Source organism: Neomonachus schauinslandi, chromosome 12, assembly GCF_002201575.2.
Source record: "Neomonachus schauinslandi chromosome 12, ASM220157v2, whole genome shotgun sequence".
In the NCBI taxonomy this organism is placed as follows: domain Eukaryota; kingdom Metazoa; phylum Chordata; class Mammalia; order Carnivora; family Phocidae; genus Neomonachus; species Neomonachus schauinslandi.
The window spans coordinates 37,308,771-37,330,030 of NC_058414.1; the positions used below are offsets into that span (position 1 = coordinate 37,308,771).

Sequence of the window (21,260 nt, forward strand, 5' to 3'; positions counted from 1 at the left end):
GATAGTATTATCCAGAAAAAAAACTGGGGGTAAAAATGATGAAGAAGATTTTTAAAGACGTTTAAGATGAAAGATAATACTGAACAGTCATTTATCTGGTATAGCTTTGAAAATAAACTTTTGCCTAAGGACTAAGACATTTCCATTCCTCAAAATCCTCTTTACATTAAGAATCCTTATGTTAATCCTAATGTTAAGAATTGGAACATTATTTTAAAAGAAAGTTACATTAAAAATATAATTGCTAAACTTATCTTACTATATGATCACCCCTGATAATAAAAAATTATAAGTTCTGTCAGGAAAAAAATAAGACTTGTCTTACATTTTATAGCTTTAACAGCTAAAAGCCCTTTCTGAGGCTCGGAGCCCTGGTATCCGTAGCACTCGGAGAAGCTGCTACCAATTAATCAGAATTGATTATAAGAGATGAATCTCATTTGCTATCTCTGCATTGAGAGAACTCATTTCAGGGTTCTCAGAGTCTGATATATTTATGGTTTCCTTCCCAACCTATTTTTTAACGTGTTATTTCTATAGTCAAATTAAAATTTAATTACCAAACCAGATAATTGCTGTAGATAAATATTCTGAGGGGCATCAGTATCCAGCCAGGCACACAACCTGTTTAGTTGTTTTTCCTCACCAAGATTTACCTGGTGTTTTACCATTCCCGCTTTAAAAATCTTGGTTTTGAATCAGAAGCTTTTCTCAGCTGTCTGCCCTTCACCTTTGAGTTTACTCAACATCAAAGTGCTGTAGGCCATTCATTTGGCGGTGGCCAGCAACCGTTTCTATTTTGCAGACCATGCCTAGGCCATAGAATTCATCACAAGGAAAGCATTACATTGCCTTTTTAAACTTCATTCCTCTAAGAGATAAGGGCACTGTTCTTTACATGAGGAAGAAGACAAACCACGATTTGCGTCTTTTTCTACAAAAAGCAAAAAGGGTTTTTTTTTCCTCTCTCTCTCTCTCCCAACCAAAGCCACTTACCGAAACTATTTTGTTAAACGTCTTGATTTTCCATATTATGATCACGTGTTTTTGTTTTCTCCTGTTGTTTTTTACTTAAATGTCAGTTGGAAAGTGGTTGCAAACCACTGTTAATTGGTGATCAATAAACTTAGTCTCATGAACGTTGCAGTTGAAAAGGACTTTAGATGTCATCCTGTCTGAGCATGCCAAATATATTTCTCTAACTAAAGACAAATCATAACATTACTTCCTACTTGGATATGGCCTCAGCATTCTACTTAACCCAGAATTCCTGACAGATACTACCAATCAGAGTTGGCATGCACTTGCTCTCCTGTAGAGTTCAGTCCTTCACTTTATAGACAACAAAATTGAATCCAGAGAGACAAAACGATAGGTTCAAGCCTACAGGAATAGTAAGAGGAAAAGCCAGTGACTTGAACCCAGGAAGTCACGTATTTTGTTGATTTGAAAACATAAGGTAATACGTTTGGTGTCTGTACATTATATTATTATGACCCACTATGGCAAGCTAATTATGCTGCATAACACCTTCACTTCCTTTTTTTTTTTTTTAGATTTTATTTATTTATTTAATAGAGAGAGCGTGAGGGGGACACAAGTAGAGGGAGTGGGAGAGGGAGAAGCAGGCTTCCGGCTGAGCAGGGAGCCCGATGCGGGGCTCGATCCCAGGACCCCAGGATCATGACCTGAGCCGAAGGCAGTCGTTTAACCAACTGAGCCACCCAGGCGCCCCAACACCTTCACTTTCTTAATTGTCTCTTGTTTGATGACAAACCAGAATGTGACCAGATAATCCAAGTTCATTCTTTGTTTTGTGAAGTTATCATAATAACACTGCACAATTGGAAGAAGTGCGTTGACAATCACAATTTCAAGAAAGAAACAAACCTAAAGATTCTTTTGTTTAAAGAAAGAAACAAACCTGAAGTTTAAAAGGAGGCATTTCAGCCATCATAACCAGAGCCTAGAAGGAGAAACTCATCTCCCTGATAGACGGTCCTTTGAAGTCTTGGAACTTTGTGATTCTTCGTCCTGACTTTGCCACCCTTCAGAGGCAAAGAAGAACATGTATTTTCAGTCCTAGGAGCACTTCATGTTCCTCTCCAACCACACAGAAAAAGAAGACATCTAGAGAGATATTTCTATCTTCAAGCCTTGCCCGTTCCTTAACTGTCAGTGAGCTAAGGAGGAGCTCCTCTAAGATGGCAGAAGAAAATTCTAACAAATTATTCAGAGTACATAGTACTTCATTCCCAAGAAGGTCAAATTCAAGTTTAACACTTAAGGGGAAAATAAATAGGAAATCAGTACATGATTATTTTGACTTTCTCTTAGGAGGAAGTTTATTTTTTGTTTCTTAAGAAAAAAAGCAATGAAAGTCTGTCAGTAAACCTAAGGCTAACCCATTTTGGAAAATGAGTTTTCTTAAGTAAAAAAGGAGAATTTAAAAATATTTATCTAAGTGAAGTATGTAAGTTAGTAATATGAAGGCTTATTCTTTTTTTATTTAAATTATTCTGGAGTAAATTTTAAGTTTGTCTATCTCTACCCTAGGAAAAAGAAAAGGGACTCCATATTTAGAGGGCTCTTTATGATTTTTTTTAAGTATTGAATGTATATCAAGGTAGAATGATGCCAAATGTGCTGCTCTGGACTCCAAATTCCTCAAAATCCTATTTATGGAAGAGACACCATCCCACTGCTGAAGTTTAGAACTGAACATTATTTTAAAAGAAAGTTATACAAAAAATACAATCACTAAACTTATTTTACTATATAAATGCTCTTATAATCTTTTGTGCTCTCTTGAAATTGTCAAAAAGAGATGATTGGGACTCATGGTCAAGAACATCTCAAAGAACATTTGATATCTGCGGTAACACTTAAAATGGCCTTGCTATATCAGCAACTGGAAATAATTCTCTTTATATAATTAATGAAATGTATTATTCTCTCTATATTCTCTGTACATAGAACTACAATGATAAGATTTAAATTGGATGAGGAGACCAGGAAGGGAGAAGAAGCTAAAGATGAGTTCAAAGAAACCGAGGATGTGGTACCTCAGTAGATTCAAGATATATTGATCACTTCTATTTTGAGAACTACGGTCATCACTCAGGTTCCAAGGAGAAAAATCAAATTGGGGTCCAATGGGAGCATGAAGTTTAAAAGAGGAAGAGACAAGTATCTCTTGAAGATTCTGGAGAAGGCTACATGCAAAGGTCTTGGAATAGTACATTTCACTAAGAAAGCACTAGAGTAGATGACTCAACAGCGTTTAACAGCTTCTTATAGAACACCTTTTTAGCAAATCAAATAGGAAACAGAGGAACATATTCAAAGATGACAGGAGTTCTAGAGATCAAAGTCAAAGAGAAGGAACTGAAGAAAAAAAAAAAAAGGATGACTGTAAATTTAGTGCAGAATGGTGTGAAGTCCAAAGGGAGAGTTTTTGGTGATCTCGTATGGGGCACTAGGAAATCAGGGCAGGTCCCAAATCCTCAGGAGATGACAGAGCATTATAACATTGCAAACGGCAACCTTGAGGGCCACCTGGGGCCATAACTAGGAAGATTAGAACACAGGCAGAGTGGATGTGTCTAAGAAGCTGAGGGCCCTCAGCTTGATTAAAGAACCTGTCAGACACAGGTGGTCGTCAGGGGTAATTCCCTTGAAGAAACCAGGGAGAATCCCTTGAGAATATCTAAGGAGGGTGTGGGGAAAGGACTATGAGATGATGGGTTTAGGACCTAAAATAAGTGCGTTTAGTGCTTTTTAAAATAAATTTTTGTGATCCTCTCATGGGAAGTTACTGTTATAAAACTCTATGTTTTCTTATAGATATTAGCAATAAAAATTCCTTAGAAATGCAAAGGTGTTTGTGGCTTTGTTTCAAAAACAGCAGAGTAGAGGAGAATTGGAAGCCTCTGTCCTATTGTGAAACAGACCTGGGAGTGGGTGATTCCACCTAAGGAATCATTTGGTATGAGCTGGAAAAAGCTAGTGATTCCCAACTTTAGGGCTGTATGAAGATAAGGAGGTAAGCCAGGAATCACTCCTACAAGGTACCCAGGATTTGTTATATGGCAGTAAAGCTATTTTATCACCCCAAATGACTGTTCTTTTTAAATTGTTATTTTTATAGACAATTTGGTTGCCCCAAAGTTATGGAAACCAGGCTACATATCAACATGCATGACCACATACAGCCAAAATTTTGTGTGTGTGTGTGGGGGGGGGGTGGCTGGGGCAAGGGGTGGTGGGCAGAGAGATCTTAAAGGCAAATAATCAAGAAATATTAAGTAAAAGCTCACGACGAAAACTGACATTTTGAAAACTACTAATCTTTTGGTTATTAAGTAAGTCTTTTTTCTCCCTGATGAAATGCATTATTTCAAAGGTCCTGGCATATTGCTAATGGACACATTTATGATAGGGAAAAAAAATTTAGAAAAAATAATCAATCATCCAAGGGTCAGGTCATCTTTCCAATAGATAATAAGTGCCATCTAATTATTTAATAGCAAAACATATCAATTTGGTTTTGCAACAAAACAATCAGTCAAGAAATCATCCACAATTAGCCAAAATATTTTATAACCATTTTTCTAAGGTTGTATAAATATTGTTTTTAAAATGATTTATGTTAAGCGTGATTCTTAATGTTTTTCAATGTTATAAGTAGATTGTTATAATGACCACACTGGAACAATTTTTATAAGTGGCAAGCTAGTGACTGGATAAGGGTCACAATAGGTTAAAAACAAGAATTATTTTTAGTTAAAAAAAGGCAAAACTATGGCAAAGGAAAAAAACTTAGAAAATAATGGATTAAGAACATAAAGGATCAGAAGTTTTAGAAGATTAGAAAAACAAAACTGGAGTTTTTCAGACTGACTTATCAAAAAAAAAATCCACACATGACTAAAAAAGCAAAAGGAATACTGGAAGCAGACATTTAATTGACTCCCCAAAGGAGATGTAGATTTACCACCTAAACTCACCATCTTTCTTCCCACCAGTCATTTTTCTGCTGATAATAAAACTGTTGGCCTGTTTGGTCTTCCAGTTAACTGTTCCATTTATGCCATCAGCACAGCTTAATAAAAAAGCTTTTCAGAATAAAACAAATGCACAAAAAATGAAATTAATGTCAAATTAAAATGACTATCCCAGGTCATCTACTATTAACGGAGATTAGATTCCTTCTAGCCCAACTAGCTGTTTAATTCCATTTAATAAATATTTGTTGCATGTCAGTACAAGGAATATGTGGGGATACAGGATAAATAAGACACAGGAACTACACCCCAACAAGTTTACAATCTGCAAGGATTGATAATTCATGTACCCAAATATGTATGAAATATATATATATATACATATACATACATAATAATTACACATACACACAGTGGTAGAAAACATAAGTACTACAAAACCCTGAGTGGGGGAAGCCATTATCCCTGGCTAGGGATGTTGTCATAAGTTTAAGTATCATTTAAATTTCACAGTTGAGTTTTGGAAACATTACACTGGCAGAAATGAACATAATTGGGGTTAGGGGCTAATAAGTAGGGAGTTATCTCTGGAGTGTAGGGTAGCAGTCAGCCCATAAATTGAAAATAAAGGTAGGGCTAGTTATACGACATCATGAAGATAATACTGACAAAGTTTTCAAATTGCTTCATGTGGGTTATCAAAGGGGAATCAAAGATGACTTTGAAGATTTGATCCAGATTGACACAGAACAGCGATTCATTAGGAATCCCCCCAAAAAAGGAATCAGTTTCAGGAGAAAGATAATAAATGTGAGCCATATTAAATTCGGGGTACCACTTGGATATCCAGGTGAAACCATCTAAGAGGAAGATGGAAATAGAACTCTGGCGCATAAGAGAACTTACTGGGGCTTCAGATACAGATTTGGACATTCATCCCCAGAGGAATGATGGTTGAAGCCAAACCCCAGTACAGTTATTTAAACAGACCATGCTCCCAGGTAACATGTACTAGGCACTCTCATATCCAAAGTGATCGGAGAAGATACACCTTCATGTTCTTGAGTCATTCATCTACCCTATTTCCCATCAACCAAACTACCACTCTTAGGGCTTACTCCCCTATTTTTTATTCTTACCTGTCAGACATGGGATTTGGGTACCATTTTCCTAACTATAACATTGGGTCTCCATCTCATTCTCCCTTCCTCTAGCCATCTCAGGTATGTTCCCTCTGGGTTCAGCTCAGTCCCAGAATCCCCCAGGATATATCCCACAGTTTGGTCCTAGCTTCTGGAGCTGAAATATAGCAACAAGGAACACACACACAAAAAGTGGGAGGGACAGCAAAGGCAGAAGAACACGTTAATAAATACATTTATATAGCAAGCACAGAGGATGATTCAGCAAAGAAATTAGAGACAATGCAGTCAGAGAGGTTGGACAACCGAGCCTGAAGTGTCACATATGTCAACAGAAGAGATATCAAGGAGGCTGGAATCCACACCCTCACATAAAGGTCAAACAGAATGAGAGTTTAGAAAAGACTGCTAGATGTGTAAAGTGAGAAGTTACTGGTGACTCCTTGAAAGTGGAGTTCCAACAAAGGGATAAGAATAGAAGCCAAACTGCAAAAGGTCAAGATGTAGATGTAGCAAATACAGTTAATCTTTCAAGAACATTGGCCAGGATAGGGGAGCAAAGAGATGAAATGACACGCTAGATAGACTGAGATGCAGCAAGATGCAGAGAGGGCTGGTTATATGAAGGGAGGGAAAGAGATTTTGTTCAGAAGCTGAGGAAAAGACAAGAGAGAAACAGATGGAGGATAAAGAAAGGAGCAAAACTGATGAGACGCAATGCAAGAGAAACCAGAATGGGTGAGACCAGCATATACAAGCAAAGAAAATACCTCATGATTCAGAAAGTAAGGAGAAGTGAAGATAAACACTGCTAAGGGCACAGAAAACTTCGTGTTGAAAGGGCTCCTCACCTTAGTAAATCAGAGATGAAATGTATATTCTTTTTTAAACCGAATTTTGAAGAAAATTCTGAGCTTAAACAAAATTAGGAGAAATATCAAGTTCCCTTTCAAAATAAAAAAAAGAATACAATTCAAAACCCAAGTTCTTAAAAACCAACAAACAAGCAAACAAAACCTCAGGTGATCATTTCAGTGATAACCCACGAGTGGAAATCAAAGGCTCTAGCACCCCAAGCAAATAAATGACTTGGTTGGTGTGTAATTTTTAAAATACGTAAACTTAAGTGTACTAATTTTATATCTACTAAAAGATCAATCTTCTGGATGATTCACCTAATAAATGGTTGATTTGCTTAACAACTGAAATTAGGTCCTTTTAAATCTAGATGAAAAATACCGTCATCACTTCCTAAATAATTACACTAAAATAGGATAAAAAATGTTCATAGTAGTCTCTTGTGGCAAAATACCCCGCTCCCTGGGTTCTCCTGATCACTCGGTTCCAAAGGCAACACATAAGAATCACTTGGGTAGCTCTTTAAAAATACATATTCACACCCTCAAAAATTCATCACAAAAAAAATTTTAAAAACACATATTCATGACTCCACTGTGGAGAGTTTAGGTTACACAATTTCATCAGGCAATTCTCATATACATATATGAACTCTAGAAGACTGAGAGGATAACTACATAACTACAGAACCCAAGGGTAGATAGGATATTCAACTGAGTCATATCATATGTGCCAAATGTAGGCTGACCTTAGAGCTGAAAACCTCTCCCATGGATTGGGGAGTTATCATAAAGAAAGAATGGTTTGAGTATCCAGACAGCACCCCTTTTATTCCTTCCTTTATTCTAGCCCATTGGTTCTCAGACTACGTATGCATAAGAATCGATATTCAGAGTTATACACAGAAAACTACACATATTGTACTTTATGGGTGATTTAAAGAATTAAACAAGTCCGTGAGATATTTTTGTCTTACACTTTGTCACGTCCTTGCCAGGTAAGCCAGCATATCATTGCTCATAATTTCCAGGTCCTATGTAAGGGTAGACCAGTTGGCTTTTACAGGATTCAAAAGACAAATGTGATTGGTTTCCCAATCACTAAAAAATGGAAGCAGCGTAAGATATCCCATCGATATTGTTCTATTTTAAGGCCAGCATGGCTTTGAGCATGTTCATTTTTTAAAAAGTTCATAGTGATCCATCTAAAGTTCTCCTCTGACCACAGAAGACTACAGTCCAATAAATCTAAAAAAAAAAGACAACTTTTTAATGACTCTATTCACCAGACAATGTCACTAAAGGCAAGACACAACATCATGGATGGTGTGTCTGCTTAAACATTCAAGTCCCACACCTCAGGAGGAGAAATCTCAGTAACATGGAAATAACTATTTGTTTTTAATTGTGTGCCCAAGATCATGGATCCACTCGACTAGCTTCTTGTATAGAAAGTTACTATAATCTGTGCAATGACAAATGTGGATACTCACCGAAAAACATTATGATTTCAAAGTTTGATTTTTGTTAGAAAAGGACCAGAGCATTTCTTTTTCTGTGAGAACAAATTTCCTTAGTTAGCATGGGAAAATATAACTCAATTTAAAAAATATTTGCTCTATACATAACTTTTCAGGATTAAATATAATGTGCAAAAAAATTTTAACGTGTATAGACTGGTTCTTGGACTCTTTCCAAAGATAATAGACCATCCTCAGAAATCTTGAAAGAAACTCCACTGTGCTTACTGAGTTCATGATAATCTCTGCTACAATTGTACCTGGATGTGAGTTTTGCTCTAATTCATAAACACAAAAGCAAAGAATAACATACATACTGCGCTTACACAGCCCCAAATAAGAAGACATTCACACCATTAACTGGCATATACAATTTAACCAATTCCTCAACGCTCCCTCTCAGAAATCATCAAAGCCTGAATTAATCCAAACGTGGCTGGCATGCCCTTAAAATTCCCTCGAAACCATACAATACTTAAAATTTGTATTAAGATCCCATGATTTATTCTGAGTCTTGTAGCAGCATTACTGGGACATTTCATCTGGCCTGGGGCGCGCACTCTCTGAAGAGACATTACTCTTTCCCAAACCTGAATAATTTGCAGACTTGGGGAGGAGGGGTTTGTTATTTAATAAAAGCAACTGAAGAGCTGTGAATGGCGACTGATTGCTGATGAGCTAATCAGAATGTCAAGGGAAAGAAATAATAAATAATAACTTACTCCGACACTGCTGTCCAAGTAAACAGCAGGAAATGCCAAATGAAATTTAATCTGATTAACGCACTCACCTTAGAACCGAACTGTCACGTCTTTCTCTGTCCACTGTCTCATCTGTCTCTTTTCATATTTCACTTGAACGGGACACAGACTTTGTTTTCACAAAGTGGATATATAGCTCACGTCCCCAACATCTCTCTGCTTCTCTCACCATTCCCCACGTTGCTATGTTGCCTCCTTGTCCCCTACATCTTCTCTTCCCTTCCTTTCTACAACCATCCTTAATACTTTTTCAATTGTCCCTTATATTAAGATATCTTCATATTTTTCTCTCGAAACAATGGTCTTTGACATTATTGTTAGCTACCCTGTTTTGAATGCTAAGTGTGAGGCATTACACTCAGGGTTTTATACATATTAACTGATTTAATCCTTACATTATCGTCTATGTGGAGTAGGTCTTATTAGTTCCATTCTGTCATGAGGACAAGAAGTCTTGGGAAATTATGAAACTTACCCCAGGTCATGTGTTTACCAAGTGGCAGTGTTGGATTCTGAATCCATTTCTTGGCTTACTGCAAAGTCCATGTCATCTACTCATCAATACTAACACTAACCCCAAATGGTTAAATGGGAAAGCTATGTACAAACTACATATTTTTAAATGTAATTTGAAATATTGTTATTACTAGTAGGTAATCTTCGACTTACTTTTCTTTCTAGAAAAAGTAAGTTTCCCCTGACTGTAGATTAGAAATAGCTAGAATGAAGCCATGTCCATAAAAATTAATTCCATGGGGCGCCTGGGTGGCTCAGTTGGTTAAGCGTCTGCCTTCGGCTGAGGTCATGATCCTGGAGTCCCTGGACCGAGTCCCGCATCGGGCTCCCTGATCGGCAAGGAGCCTGCTTCTCCCTCTAACCCTCCCCCCTCTCATGTACTCTCTCTCTCTCTCATTCTCGCTCTCTCAAATAAATAAATCTTTAAAAAAAAATTAATTCCATGCATTATGTGCATGAATACACACACACACACTTCATTAAAATAGGAAATCTAAAAAGTTGGAAACTATGGGAGGGGGGAGAAAGCTTTGCTGAGGAGGACTGTCCACTCCAACCTCAGGAAAAGCTATTGCTAAGAGAACTGTCACAGCGGGATTTTAAACCCAAGAATGCCAAAATAAGAAGCCTTCAAACTTTGTTAAAACATTAGAGTTCCAGCAGGGCAAGATATCAGGAATTATTAAACACATTTGAAAATTATTTGAGTTTTATAATTTTAGCACAAGCTAGGTAAGATATTAGACTTCAGAGTGAAATGAAGTTGGAATACAGAAAGACAGTGTTTTCTATCAGAGTGTCTGAAGACAGAGTGTCTGGGTTGAAATCCCAGTTTTTGTCCACTGGGCAAGTTATGCAATGTCTCTGTACCTCGGTTTCCTTCTGTGGCAGGGACAGTTTAGTGCCCGCTTCATAGAGACATTTTACAAGTTATTAAACGAGACAATACATTTAAAACCTTCAGAAGAGGGCTTTGCACATAATATGTTTTCAAAAAATGTGAGCTCTTATTACATTTAATCTACAACTAATATGAAGGAAACTTTAGATTCCTTTAAATGTGATTTCTTAAAAAGTAGATGTTTAAATGAAAAAAAGTTGTTGTGAGTACAGTTGGCAAGAGAGACTTTAGCACTCTCTTTTTTGTTTTCACAGTCATTAAGATACATGAGAAATGATAATATTTCTATAGCTGAGGGGAGTAAATGCTGGAGGCTGCTAATGAGCAGAGGCAACAGCCCAGGGGCTCCAAATACCCCCCAGTCCACACGGCCTCCCGGAGGGCTAAGAGGATGGCACTGGCCAGGCATGCTGGGTGAGAGCTGCAGCTTAATCCTTTTGAGGAAAGCCAGATGCAATAAGAAGCGAGTCATATTGATATGTGCTATCTCTGACTCTCATAAACTCTTAGGAATTTTTCCTGAGGAAATAGTGCAACAGAAGCAAAAATTGCATGGACACAAGATTCAGCTTTGCATCATACATACCAAAATGGGGGGGGGGGGAATTCAATGTCCAATAAAAGAAAAAGTGTTGATTTGATAGAATAGCTAAAGGAGAAGGGACGGTTATCCTCTTCTCTTGGTAGTTTTCCTCCTTTGCTCAAATAGCCTGACCAAAACATATACTGTGTTTCCATAGCCCGGAAACAGTACTATCTACGTTCCATCTCAGAAATGTTAGATGAATAAGGAGCACCAGTGGGACCCTTAACAAAAGAGATGCCTGATATATGCAGTAGGTATATGCACCATTATAATGTAATGTCCTGATCTGCAAAATGTTGCACTATTTTGAAATTAATAAAATTAGCGAAAGGCAGAATATAAAATAGTACATAGACTATGTGAAATCTAGTGTAATAGTGCAATCTAGTGGAAAAGGATTAAAAGGCAGAGTGTAAGAGCTACTACTAGGTTAGGGAAGTCAAACTGTTGGAAAAATTCCATTCAAAATAAAAAAAAATACAATAATCCTTGCAAGCTTTTTCCAATTATGAAACCTCTGAAAGAGAAATACTCTCATATTGGTTTTTCACTTGGAACTGTCATTCCTTTTCTTTATCATAGAAGCCCTATATCCTCATTGCAACGTATTCAAATAGTATAAGCAGGAGGGCATAAAACATAAACACCCCCTCTCATCTATCTGTGGTGCCCCCTCCAATGCCTAGGGGAGCCACTTTGCATCTTTCCACGTGTATGCAGATGCAGATATATGTTTGTGCACATACACACACACACCCCGTGCTCTTTTTTACATAACGTGATCACACATTTTTCCCTTAGCGCATATGTTGGACGTGTTTACATGAGATCACATTTGAAGGTTGCATTGCTCGAACATAATTTCCTTGTCGGCACCTCAAACTCAGCCTGTCCCAACGAGGACTCCTGATCTTTCCCTTAAAGTCTGGGCCCCTTCGGCATTCCTCCTGCCCTGAATGACACCCCCATTCATCCTCCCGAATATGACGGAAATCTAGAAATCATCCTTGACATCTCTTCCTGCCAATCTCCATGGCGAATTTGGTCCACGACCCACTGCTGTTGCTATTTACTCCTCAAAAAGTCCCTCCTCGCTTCATCTCCCCAGCACCGTCCCGGCCCAGGAGGGCTTCATCTCTATCAGGGATTACAAAAGTAGCCTTGGATCTAGTGTGCTGCAAGCAGTTCTGACCCCTCCAACCTCTTCTTCACAAAGCAGCCAAAATGCTCTTTTTGAAATGCAAATCTGATCTTGTCCGCTTAAAACCCCTCCAAAGACTTCCCATAGGTTTTTGGATACAGATTACACTCTTTAAGGTGGTCTAAAAGGTCCGGCAAAATTCGCTCCCTGACCTCCTACCTCTCCTCCTCTCACATTGGGTTCCCTCTTCTCTCTCGGATCCAACTTCACTGGACTTCTTCCAGCACCTTCTGTTTGCCAAGTCAACCTGCCCCAGGGCCTCTACAGAGCTCTTCCTTTTACCTCAAATACACCTTTCCTCTTCACCTCACTAACATTTACTCATCCTTCAGATCTGAGTACGTCCTCAGAGAAGCCTTCCTTAATCCCCCTGCCTGGCCAAATCCTCTCCTTAGAAATCCTAGTAGCGTTGGTAGCACTTACCATAGCTCTAAGGGCACATTTATGTGTGCGATTATTTGATTAATCTTTGTCAACCCCAGTAGCATAAAAGTTCCGTAATGGCTGGGACCATATGTTTCCCAGCATCTAACACGGAGTCTCAAAACCGGTTGACACCCAGGAAATAAATAAATAAAAGAATAATTAATAAAGATGACCACTACACTTTCTAAGTTTTCATTATTGCTATCAATACTCCTCAAAACATCCTTACACTTTTACTTCTGAGCACTTTCGCAAGTCTATCTGTAAGCTAAACTCCTAGAAGTGAAACGGCTAGAAAAAAAAAAAAAAAAAAAGCATACATTTCAAATTTTGATAAGCACATGTAGCGACCTGTTCTGTTTGCACTTCTGCAGTACTAGTTTTTGATGATAATCAACTCTAGAGCTATAGAAAATGGAAAATGGTAAAGGTGCTACACTGATGAACTATTTCATAGGAGAGAAAAAACCAGCGTCATTTTACCGCATAACAAGAAACACCAATTTGCTAAGGAGGAAAAAAAAAAGACCTCTGGGGCTAATTTTTTCTTTTCTTCTGCATTCCAAGGTAAAAGAATAACTTTACATCTATGCCTATCGCTGAAGAAAAAGGAAACTAAAATATTTCACTTTAACTACTATAGGAAAATTAACTGTGATCTCTTCTTTCAAATTCGCAATAAACCCCAAATCTCCATAATAATCAAAGTGGTGACCAGATGAATGAGTGAAACATTAAAGAATGGGAAAGAATTTACACCAGAGCTGCCTAACTCCTAAGCATTTTTTGAAATGAGCAGCTTCATTTGTCAGAAAAGAAAAAGTCTGCCTTCCATGTCACAACAGATGCCGTGGCAATTCCCGTGGTACAGAATGCCGAAGATCTATTCTAAAAATCTGATTAGTCCAAGGCAGTTAAGTAGAAAGTGAGACATGCTAAAGATGAGTGCTTTGTAAGTAATAAAACCCATTTAAACCACTATTGCACCAATATTGCGTAAAAATTCTTAGATGAAGGAAGATCCAAAAAATAAAAATTCTACCAAAGTGACTCTAGAAGACAACAGCCGTTTAGCTTTACCCACGTTAATTTTTTTTTCCAAGAACATAACATTAGTCATCATGCCAGCCACTTGTTTTGAGACCACCTATTTTTAAAACTTCTTTAAATTTTAAAATTTAACACGAGGATTATTTACTATTTCCCAAGAGCGGGAGCAAGCATTGCATTCAAGGAATCACAACTAGCTGCCTGTGGATCAGGTGAACGAGCGTTGACAAGCCAGAAGCTCATCTTTGAGCATTTCTCTCTCTCGGAAATATGAGCTCAGCGCAGGAACGCTTCTGGCATCTTCAACAACTGGGAAGCGAGCCATTACAAGTTGCCCTGTGCATTATCACAATCCCACAAAAGTGCATGGCACTTTTGTAAAAGAGAGAGAAAATAAGGAAAAACTTGTTCAACATGAAAAATATACTTCACACAGTCAGAGTTAGAGTGACCATATATATGTTCCTGACCTAACAATTTGAGTGAGAACACTGTGGGTAGGTTGGGAGGGGTGGGGGGGAGGAAGAGGCAGGATTAAAAGAAGTAGGAAAAGGTGGGTTAAAAAAGATGTCTGAAAAATATGTCCTTCTTTCTTTCCATCTCTCATCCGAGTCCCCCTTAGTTATCAAGGCTCCAGGGCATAAAATTAGTTTCCGTGGAGTCAGATGTGTTACAGGTTATGGCTCCTAGAAGTGGGGTCCTCTGTTGCATACTCTACAGATGAATTTTGAGCAATCCAGTTTCCAAAGTTAGACATGGTAATCAAAATAAGCAATCAATAGGTGGATGGAGGAGAAAGAAAATCTGCCACAAGACATCTTGAAGACACTAAGAATATGCCCCTGAGACAGTCAGAATCCAGGCTAACCTGAAATGGAGAGAAGTTAAAAGAGCACAGGGTCGGAAGCTACTTTTGATTGAAAGGTTTTATCTTCAACTGAAAAGCTAAAAATTATAACTAAGTGCTGCAAGGACATATAAGAGTGGTGAAACCTGCAGAAAGGAGAACTGTCCCCCACTTCCCCCAGGGTAAGAGGATCCAGCAGCCAAGGGCTTAGCTGTCCTGCACCAGCGGCCAGCAGCGGCTGCCCCCCCTTAACCCTGGGTGCCCCAGCATCAGCGGCCACTCTGCCCAGGAAGCTTGCTCCCAGCCAGCAAGAAACACCAGGAAGGGAAGAACTATAGGAAACAAGTTAAGGCCAGGACACTTTGGGGGGGGGGAAGCCAAAACAAAGCCAAAAGCCCTTTAATTCTCTTCTCCAATATTCATGTTTGAAACAGAATGGGAGGGTAGGAAGGAATGTGTTAAATTGCCCTGTTGCAGCTACTTTCAAGTTGTAAGAGATCAACTTGCAACACACAGGGCTCTTCTTTTTAGACAGTTTATCAGAAAAAAATAAAATGTTTCCATCACAAGCTTCTTTGCTGTCCTATGCGAAAATGTTATCGTGGCCTTCAGATTATACATTAATTGCAATAAAGGTGAATATTTCTGATATTTTAAAAGAACAGACCAAGTAAAGGTGTTAAGTTGATTCCCTTGCTGAGCTGCACTAACTGTTAGAAAGGTCTGGAGTTGAAATCCGTCTCTACCTTTCACCCACTGGTGCTAGTTCTGCTTTCCGAAACAAACAGAAGAGAGTTTATGTCTACTTTTAGTCTTCAAGCTAAACATTTCCAGACCCTTTGAGGATACCTCCTATGACAGGATTGCCAGACCGCTCACCATCCCCACGGACTGTTCTGGAAGTTGTCTAATTTGTCAACGTCTCTCTTTAAATGTGACAGCCAGAAATGGACACAATACTACAGATGTGGTTAATTAGAGGGGGGTACTATTAATTTTTGTGACATATGGACACTATACTATTATCAGAATCTGATTTTTTTTTTCTTTTTTGCAGGCACATCAAGCTGCTGGTTCATATTAACCTTCTTTTTCCTCAAAAATTGCCACCACATCAAGTCACCTCCTTCCTTATAACACCAATGAATTATGATGCATTTACTGCTATAAAATATCTTTTTGCATAGCACTGCAGCCTATTTAAGCCATATTAACTTTAAATTCTGTTACCTACTTATAACAGTTAACCCCTTTGCAAGTCATCCCTGGATTTTAAAGCAAGCATCTTAGATCTTCATCAAAGTCATTCATAAAATTCATTGAAAAAGAGAAGACCTGGGCAAAGGCTTGGATCTTTCCCCAGGGACCACTCTTGGACCCCAACCCAGTAACCCACACACCTGGCAGGTGCTAGTTTAGTCCGCCTCACGCTTACAAAGCAATCTGGCTGCTCTACACACCATCTCACATAAGAGCATCTAACGCCTTAACAAATGCTTTGCTGAAAGCAAGATTCACTTATGTTTCAAAACAAAGTGTACAAAACTACACATATTAAAATCATAGTCTTTGAAAAATACATACGCACACAGAACAAAGACTAGAAGGAAATGAGCATCAATGGAAATGTCTGTTCTAGCGTCAGACTGTGGAGATTGTTTTTTATTCAATACTGTCTTTACTCTAGTTACATTGTTTAAAAATTGAAGACACTAGGAATTCTGCTTAGAGAGAATGTTGTTTGGAGGCAGTTCATATAAAACAGCTTTAAGAGCATTGAGACTCTATCTGATGCTACCAACTTGAAAACCCCAATCAAAAAATGTTCATTTGAAAAGACTTGTTGATCCTTAGGAACACCAGCTTCTTTTTTTTTGAATTTTGCATTCCTGTTTTTGGCTAACATTTCTGGAAATCAGGAAGACAGTAGACCGGAGAACAGTATTCTAAAGTTTAGAAAAAGCTTGAATGTTTTGTGTGTGCGTGTGTATGTGTCTCTGTGTGTGTGTGTGTGTGTGTGTGAGAGAGAGAGAGAGAGAGAGAGAGAGAGAGAGAGAGAGTCTGTTCCTGACTGTCTGTCATGTCTGTTTCTCTATCTATGCTGGCGAAGTTAAAAAGGATGAAAAGGAAAAAAAAAAAGCCACCATGTTAATAGTTCTCTGAAGCTTTGGACTAAAACACAGCTCCATCCCAAGAATTTCTAGCGGACACATAAATTCATATCATCTATTCACCTGGAATCCTTTTTTTACACTAATAGCAGGAAATAAGATCAGCAATAGGATTTGCACTTTGCTGTTTAGAGCCGAGGCAGGGGTAAGGTTTAAGAAAAGGAGTCAGAAAGAGTAAATGTGTGCTACAGTTAGTAAAAAAGAAAAAGAAACAAAGTGGCTGGTTATTTGGGAGAAAATAAGATCTATAAATCCTGCCCTTACTGGAATCCTCAAACAATCTGAAAATTTGATGGAGAATTTTTTAACAAGTCAGGGTTTCTTCACTGCTTCAGCATTTTGTTTAGAGCATGGTTTTCATCAGTGGTAAACCAGTGACAGAATCTGAAATACATGTTGTCTTTATCTCTTGGAGGTGGTCTCTCACTAGCTTTCTCTGGTGCAGTCCCTTGCTATTTTTAATGTTTGAGAGAGAGACAAGTGAAAATTCCAATTTGCTTAGAAATACGAGTTGTCCTTTGTCCTAGAAGCTAAGCTAAATATATCAGGTAAACCAACAGCTTTGAGATTGATGGCAACTCTTATAATAAAGAGATGAGATGACCAAATACTAAGTCTAATATGATGACCAAATACTAAGTCCACCTAATATTGACAACTGAAAATTTTACTTTGCTTAGAAATAAATTTTCCCTAGCATACTAAAAGTTAAGCCAAATGCATGTGGTAGGTAAATCAGCAGGTTCTTAGGTCCATAGCAAATTTTCATTTAAAAGAGATAAAATGTTTTAAAATTCCATTTTGTTTTGAAATACAATTTTCCTTCCACCCTACAAATTAGGCTGAATACCTGAGGTAAGTCAAGAGTTTCACAGATACATGGCAAATTGTCATAAAATAGGTAAATGTCCAAGTAGAAAGTCTAGTTACTACTTGACAAGGGAAAATTCTACTTTGTTTTGAAATACAATTTTCCCACTACATAAGAAGTTAAATACAGGTAGTAAATCAACAGCTTCATAGATCCATAGCAAATGCTCATAAAAATGGATTAAACTGTCCAAATACAATGTCCAGTTATTATTTGATAAAAACAAATATGCTCATTAACACCTTTTTTTGCTTTACATGCAATCTTGTGCAAAATGGGTAAGAAACAGTCAACACTGGGAAATATCTGAGAAAATCCAAAATTCACTTAGGATACTAACTGTCAAAAAAGTGTTTAAAATTCTTGTCTATTAATGGGGGGTTGTTAAAGTTTTGTTAGATAACACAAATGTTATCTAAAGTATTTTTCTATCAAAGTTGTATTTTTGTGTTTGTTTTTAATATTGTTTTGTTGTTTCAGATTTTAAAAGTTTTATAATTACTTACCTGTCGATATTGTTTTTTTCTTAGAAAATTATATTTCTAAGCAAAGTAAAAATTATTGTATATGTTGAGAAATAAAAGCACAAGGAAATATACCAAAATGATAACTATGTGTATGTTATAATAGTGATGTCAGGGGAAATTCTCAGTTCTCTAGTTTTAAATACATATGTACTAATGTTGTTCATCTAAAATTTTAATTAGAAAAAGTAATTAGTATTTCCTTTAAAAAAACCCTGCAAATTTACTGTTATTTAACTATTAGGTCTCTTTGGAAAGAAAATAAATTTGAAAAATTAATTTGAACCCCTTTTTTATTCTTAAAAATCATAATATGCAGCTCTATGAAAAATATATATTATTTTGGTACATAAGCACGTATAAAGAAAGTGTGAAAAAGTAAACTCCATAATGTTTATGGGGTTTAGCTCAGGATGAAGAAGTTACAGGTGATCCTGATTTTCTTGATTTTTTCCCCAGTTTTCTGGAGTTTTTTCTCCTGAATTTTGTACAGTGAGTAGGAATTCAGTATGATAAAAATAATACTAAAGCTGTTTTTATATTAAAAAAATTCTGGTTAACATTTTGAAATAAAAGATTAAATTGGTTCGAAGTGGTTCAAACTTTAAGTGTCTTGGGATCAATTTTTAAACTTTCCTTTTCCCTACCATCTATACTGATTTTTAATCTCACTTTTTAGAAAAAGAATGTCTATCAGTTAACAATTAGGTGAAGTAACTTTTCTAGATTGAAAAAAAGTCTAAGGGGTTGATAGTTTGGCGGTCATGAGAATGGTACTCTGGCAAACATAAGAATCCTAAAATTATTTTATCTTGCAGGAAAGGCTGAACATTGTAAGATTAAAAGGCACTTCTAAAAAGTATAATTGTGCTCACCCAACTTCCTAGAAAAATATCTTTAACTGGTGGAAATCTTCACTTCATTCATTCATATATCGGATGGTCAACATTTCATTTTTGATAAAAAGTAAAATCTCAGTGAATGTGCTCCAGTTTTGTTTATTCCTAGAAAAGCTAGCTTTAAGTGCAATCCCTGACACGCTGTCATCTACAATGGGCCAAATTCTTATTTATCCCATATGTATAAATAATCTGTAGCAATGTTACTAAAATATGCTCAGTTTCAGCCTTCAAATACAAATGTGTCTCATCCGTATTTCAGGAACCTCACTAAGCTGTAGACAATTTAACTTAAACTTCTTTTTCTAAGATTATCAACAAATTGTTCGTTTTCTCAGAGCCTAACACTAGAGGTACTTAAATGGAAATCCTCGTTATGGCTTTTTTTTTTTTTTTAAGCATCCTTCTTCATCAGTATTTTAAAGGCTTGTAACCCACTGCAATTTTATCTAAGGTAAAATATGTATGTTTATATGCATAAATACACACAAACATTTGTGGCCGAATCTCAGCAACATGCTTGAAAGGATTAAACATGCGGTTACCGTGACTAAATGTATTCATTTTCTCTACAAGATTTAGAAAAATGTAACGTTGCAGGGAGAGCTAGGTCTCTGTGTAAACCTTGTAATCACCACCAAAAGGCCATAGCTGGGAGCCTCCGAAGCCTCCAAGCACACTGAAGGCATCCACAGCTGTTTTTAATTGTTTTAGCTTTTCAAAATAGTGCACTTGTGGGGCAAACGGTGTTGTTTGCAGCGTCTCTGGCCCCCAGCCGGGGTTAACCCTGACCCGAACGCCCTGTTTAGCTCCCAGCATTTCATGATTCCACTTCCCCGCTCCATAAAACCTAAGAAAAACGAGATCTCCGCCGCCGAGAAATGCTCTTAGGAAGAGGGGGAGTTAGGTGTTTCAAATTGCACATTTTTGTGATTTCTCCCGTTCGGATTCAAGGAAAGGAAAGAAAGGACGTGTTTGTGTGGAAAGGGACGCAGCTTGACACCCATTTCCTATGGCTTGTCTCCGGGCCGCAGTGCCCCATTCGTGTGGTAACGACCCCCAGAAAAATGGGCAACCCCCAAGTCTTTGCTGCAGGGATGGGGAGAGGTCCACCACCAGGGCTGGGAATCGGGGGGGGGGGCGGGTAGGAATGGAAATTGGAGATGGAATTTCTCCGCGTTCTGGGCAGGGAGGGGCCCGCGGGGGCGCAGAGAAAAAGAAAAGGCCAGGGGTCAAGCCTGGGAAGGGACTCACAGGGCCCGGGAATTGGGGTATGGGGTGTCCTGGAGGAGGGGTATAGTGGGGACAGGGGCAGCAAGAGGGGCTGCCACCCAGAAAATGCACCCAGATACCCAAAACCCGGGCGGGAGATGGGGAGGCGGCGGCCTGTTGGCCCCAGGACCTCCCGTCGCGCGCGGGCCACTAACCTGTCAGCAAGAAGGTGCCAGTGGTCGCGGGGCTCATCCTGCGTGTCCCCCGACCCTGTCCCGTCCAAGCACAAGGGTCTCCCAGCTCCCACCACCGGGGCAATTGCATTCTTGGCCTGGCTAGGCCGGCCGTCCTCGATTCTCCCCTCCCCTCCCTTTCTTCTTTCCTCCCAGCTTGGCCAGTTCAGCATCAGCATCCTGCACCCCCTCCTTAATCCTGTACTCCCTCTAGCGGCGGGCCAGTGTAGCGTGGCCATCGCCCCCACCCCATCCCCCCTCCCCCCCCCCCCCCCGCTCCCCTCCGCCCCCCTAACTCGCGGAGCACACTGGGATTTGGCGCCCCCCTCCTCTGTTCAGCCTATATAAGGCTCCCAGTCGGCGCTCCTGGTACACGCGCTTCAACTTCGGTTGGTGTGTGTCGAAGAAACCTGACTACGACCTGGGGAGAAGAGTGAAGAGGGTCCACCGAGCCTCGCGAAAGGTCCGCTGAGCGGGCTCGCGTCCGGAGCCACTCCGGGCTGCGGAGCACCCAGCGGAACCCACGCCTGGCACAGG

At 38.7% G+C, this 21,260-nt stretch overlaps 1 protein-coding gene across 2 annotated transcripts in view; it reads right to left on the bottom strand.

The window, feature by feature from the left end:
- SGCE (sarcoglycan epsilon) overlaps positions 1 to 20,979 on the bottom strand; it is a 67,547-nt gene extending 46,568 nt beyond the window's left edge. The window contains exon 1 of one of the 2 annotated variants that reach the window (XM_021689622.2): positions 20,706 to 20,865. In XM_021689622.2, the coding sequence (XP_021545297.1) occupies positions 20,706 to 20,814 (109 nt within the window). In that variant the 5' untranslated portion in view covers positions 20,815 to 20,865. Of the gene's footprint in view, positions 1 to 20,705 lie in introns of both variants that reach the window. The other variant, XM_044919959.1, reaches the window with a different exon arrangement.
- Between the last annotated feature and the right edge of the window lie 281 nt (positions 20,980 to 21,260).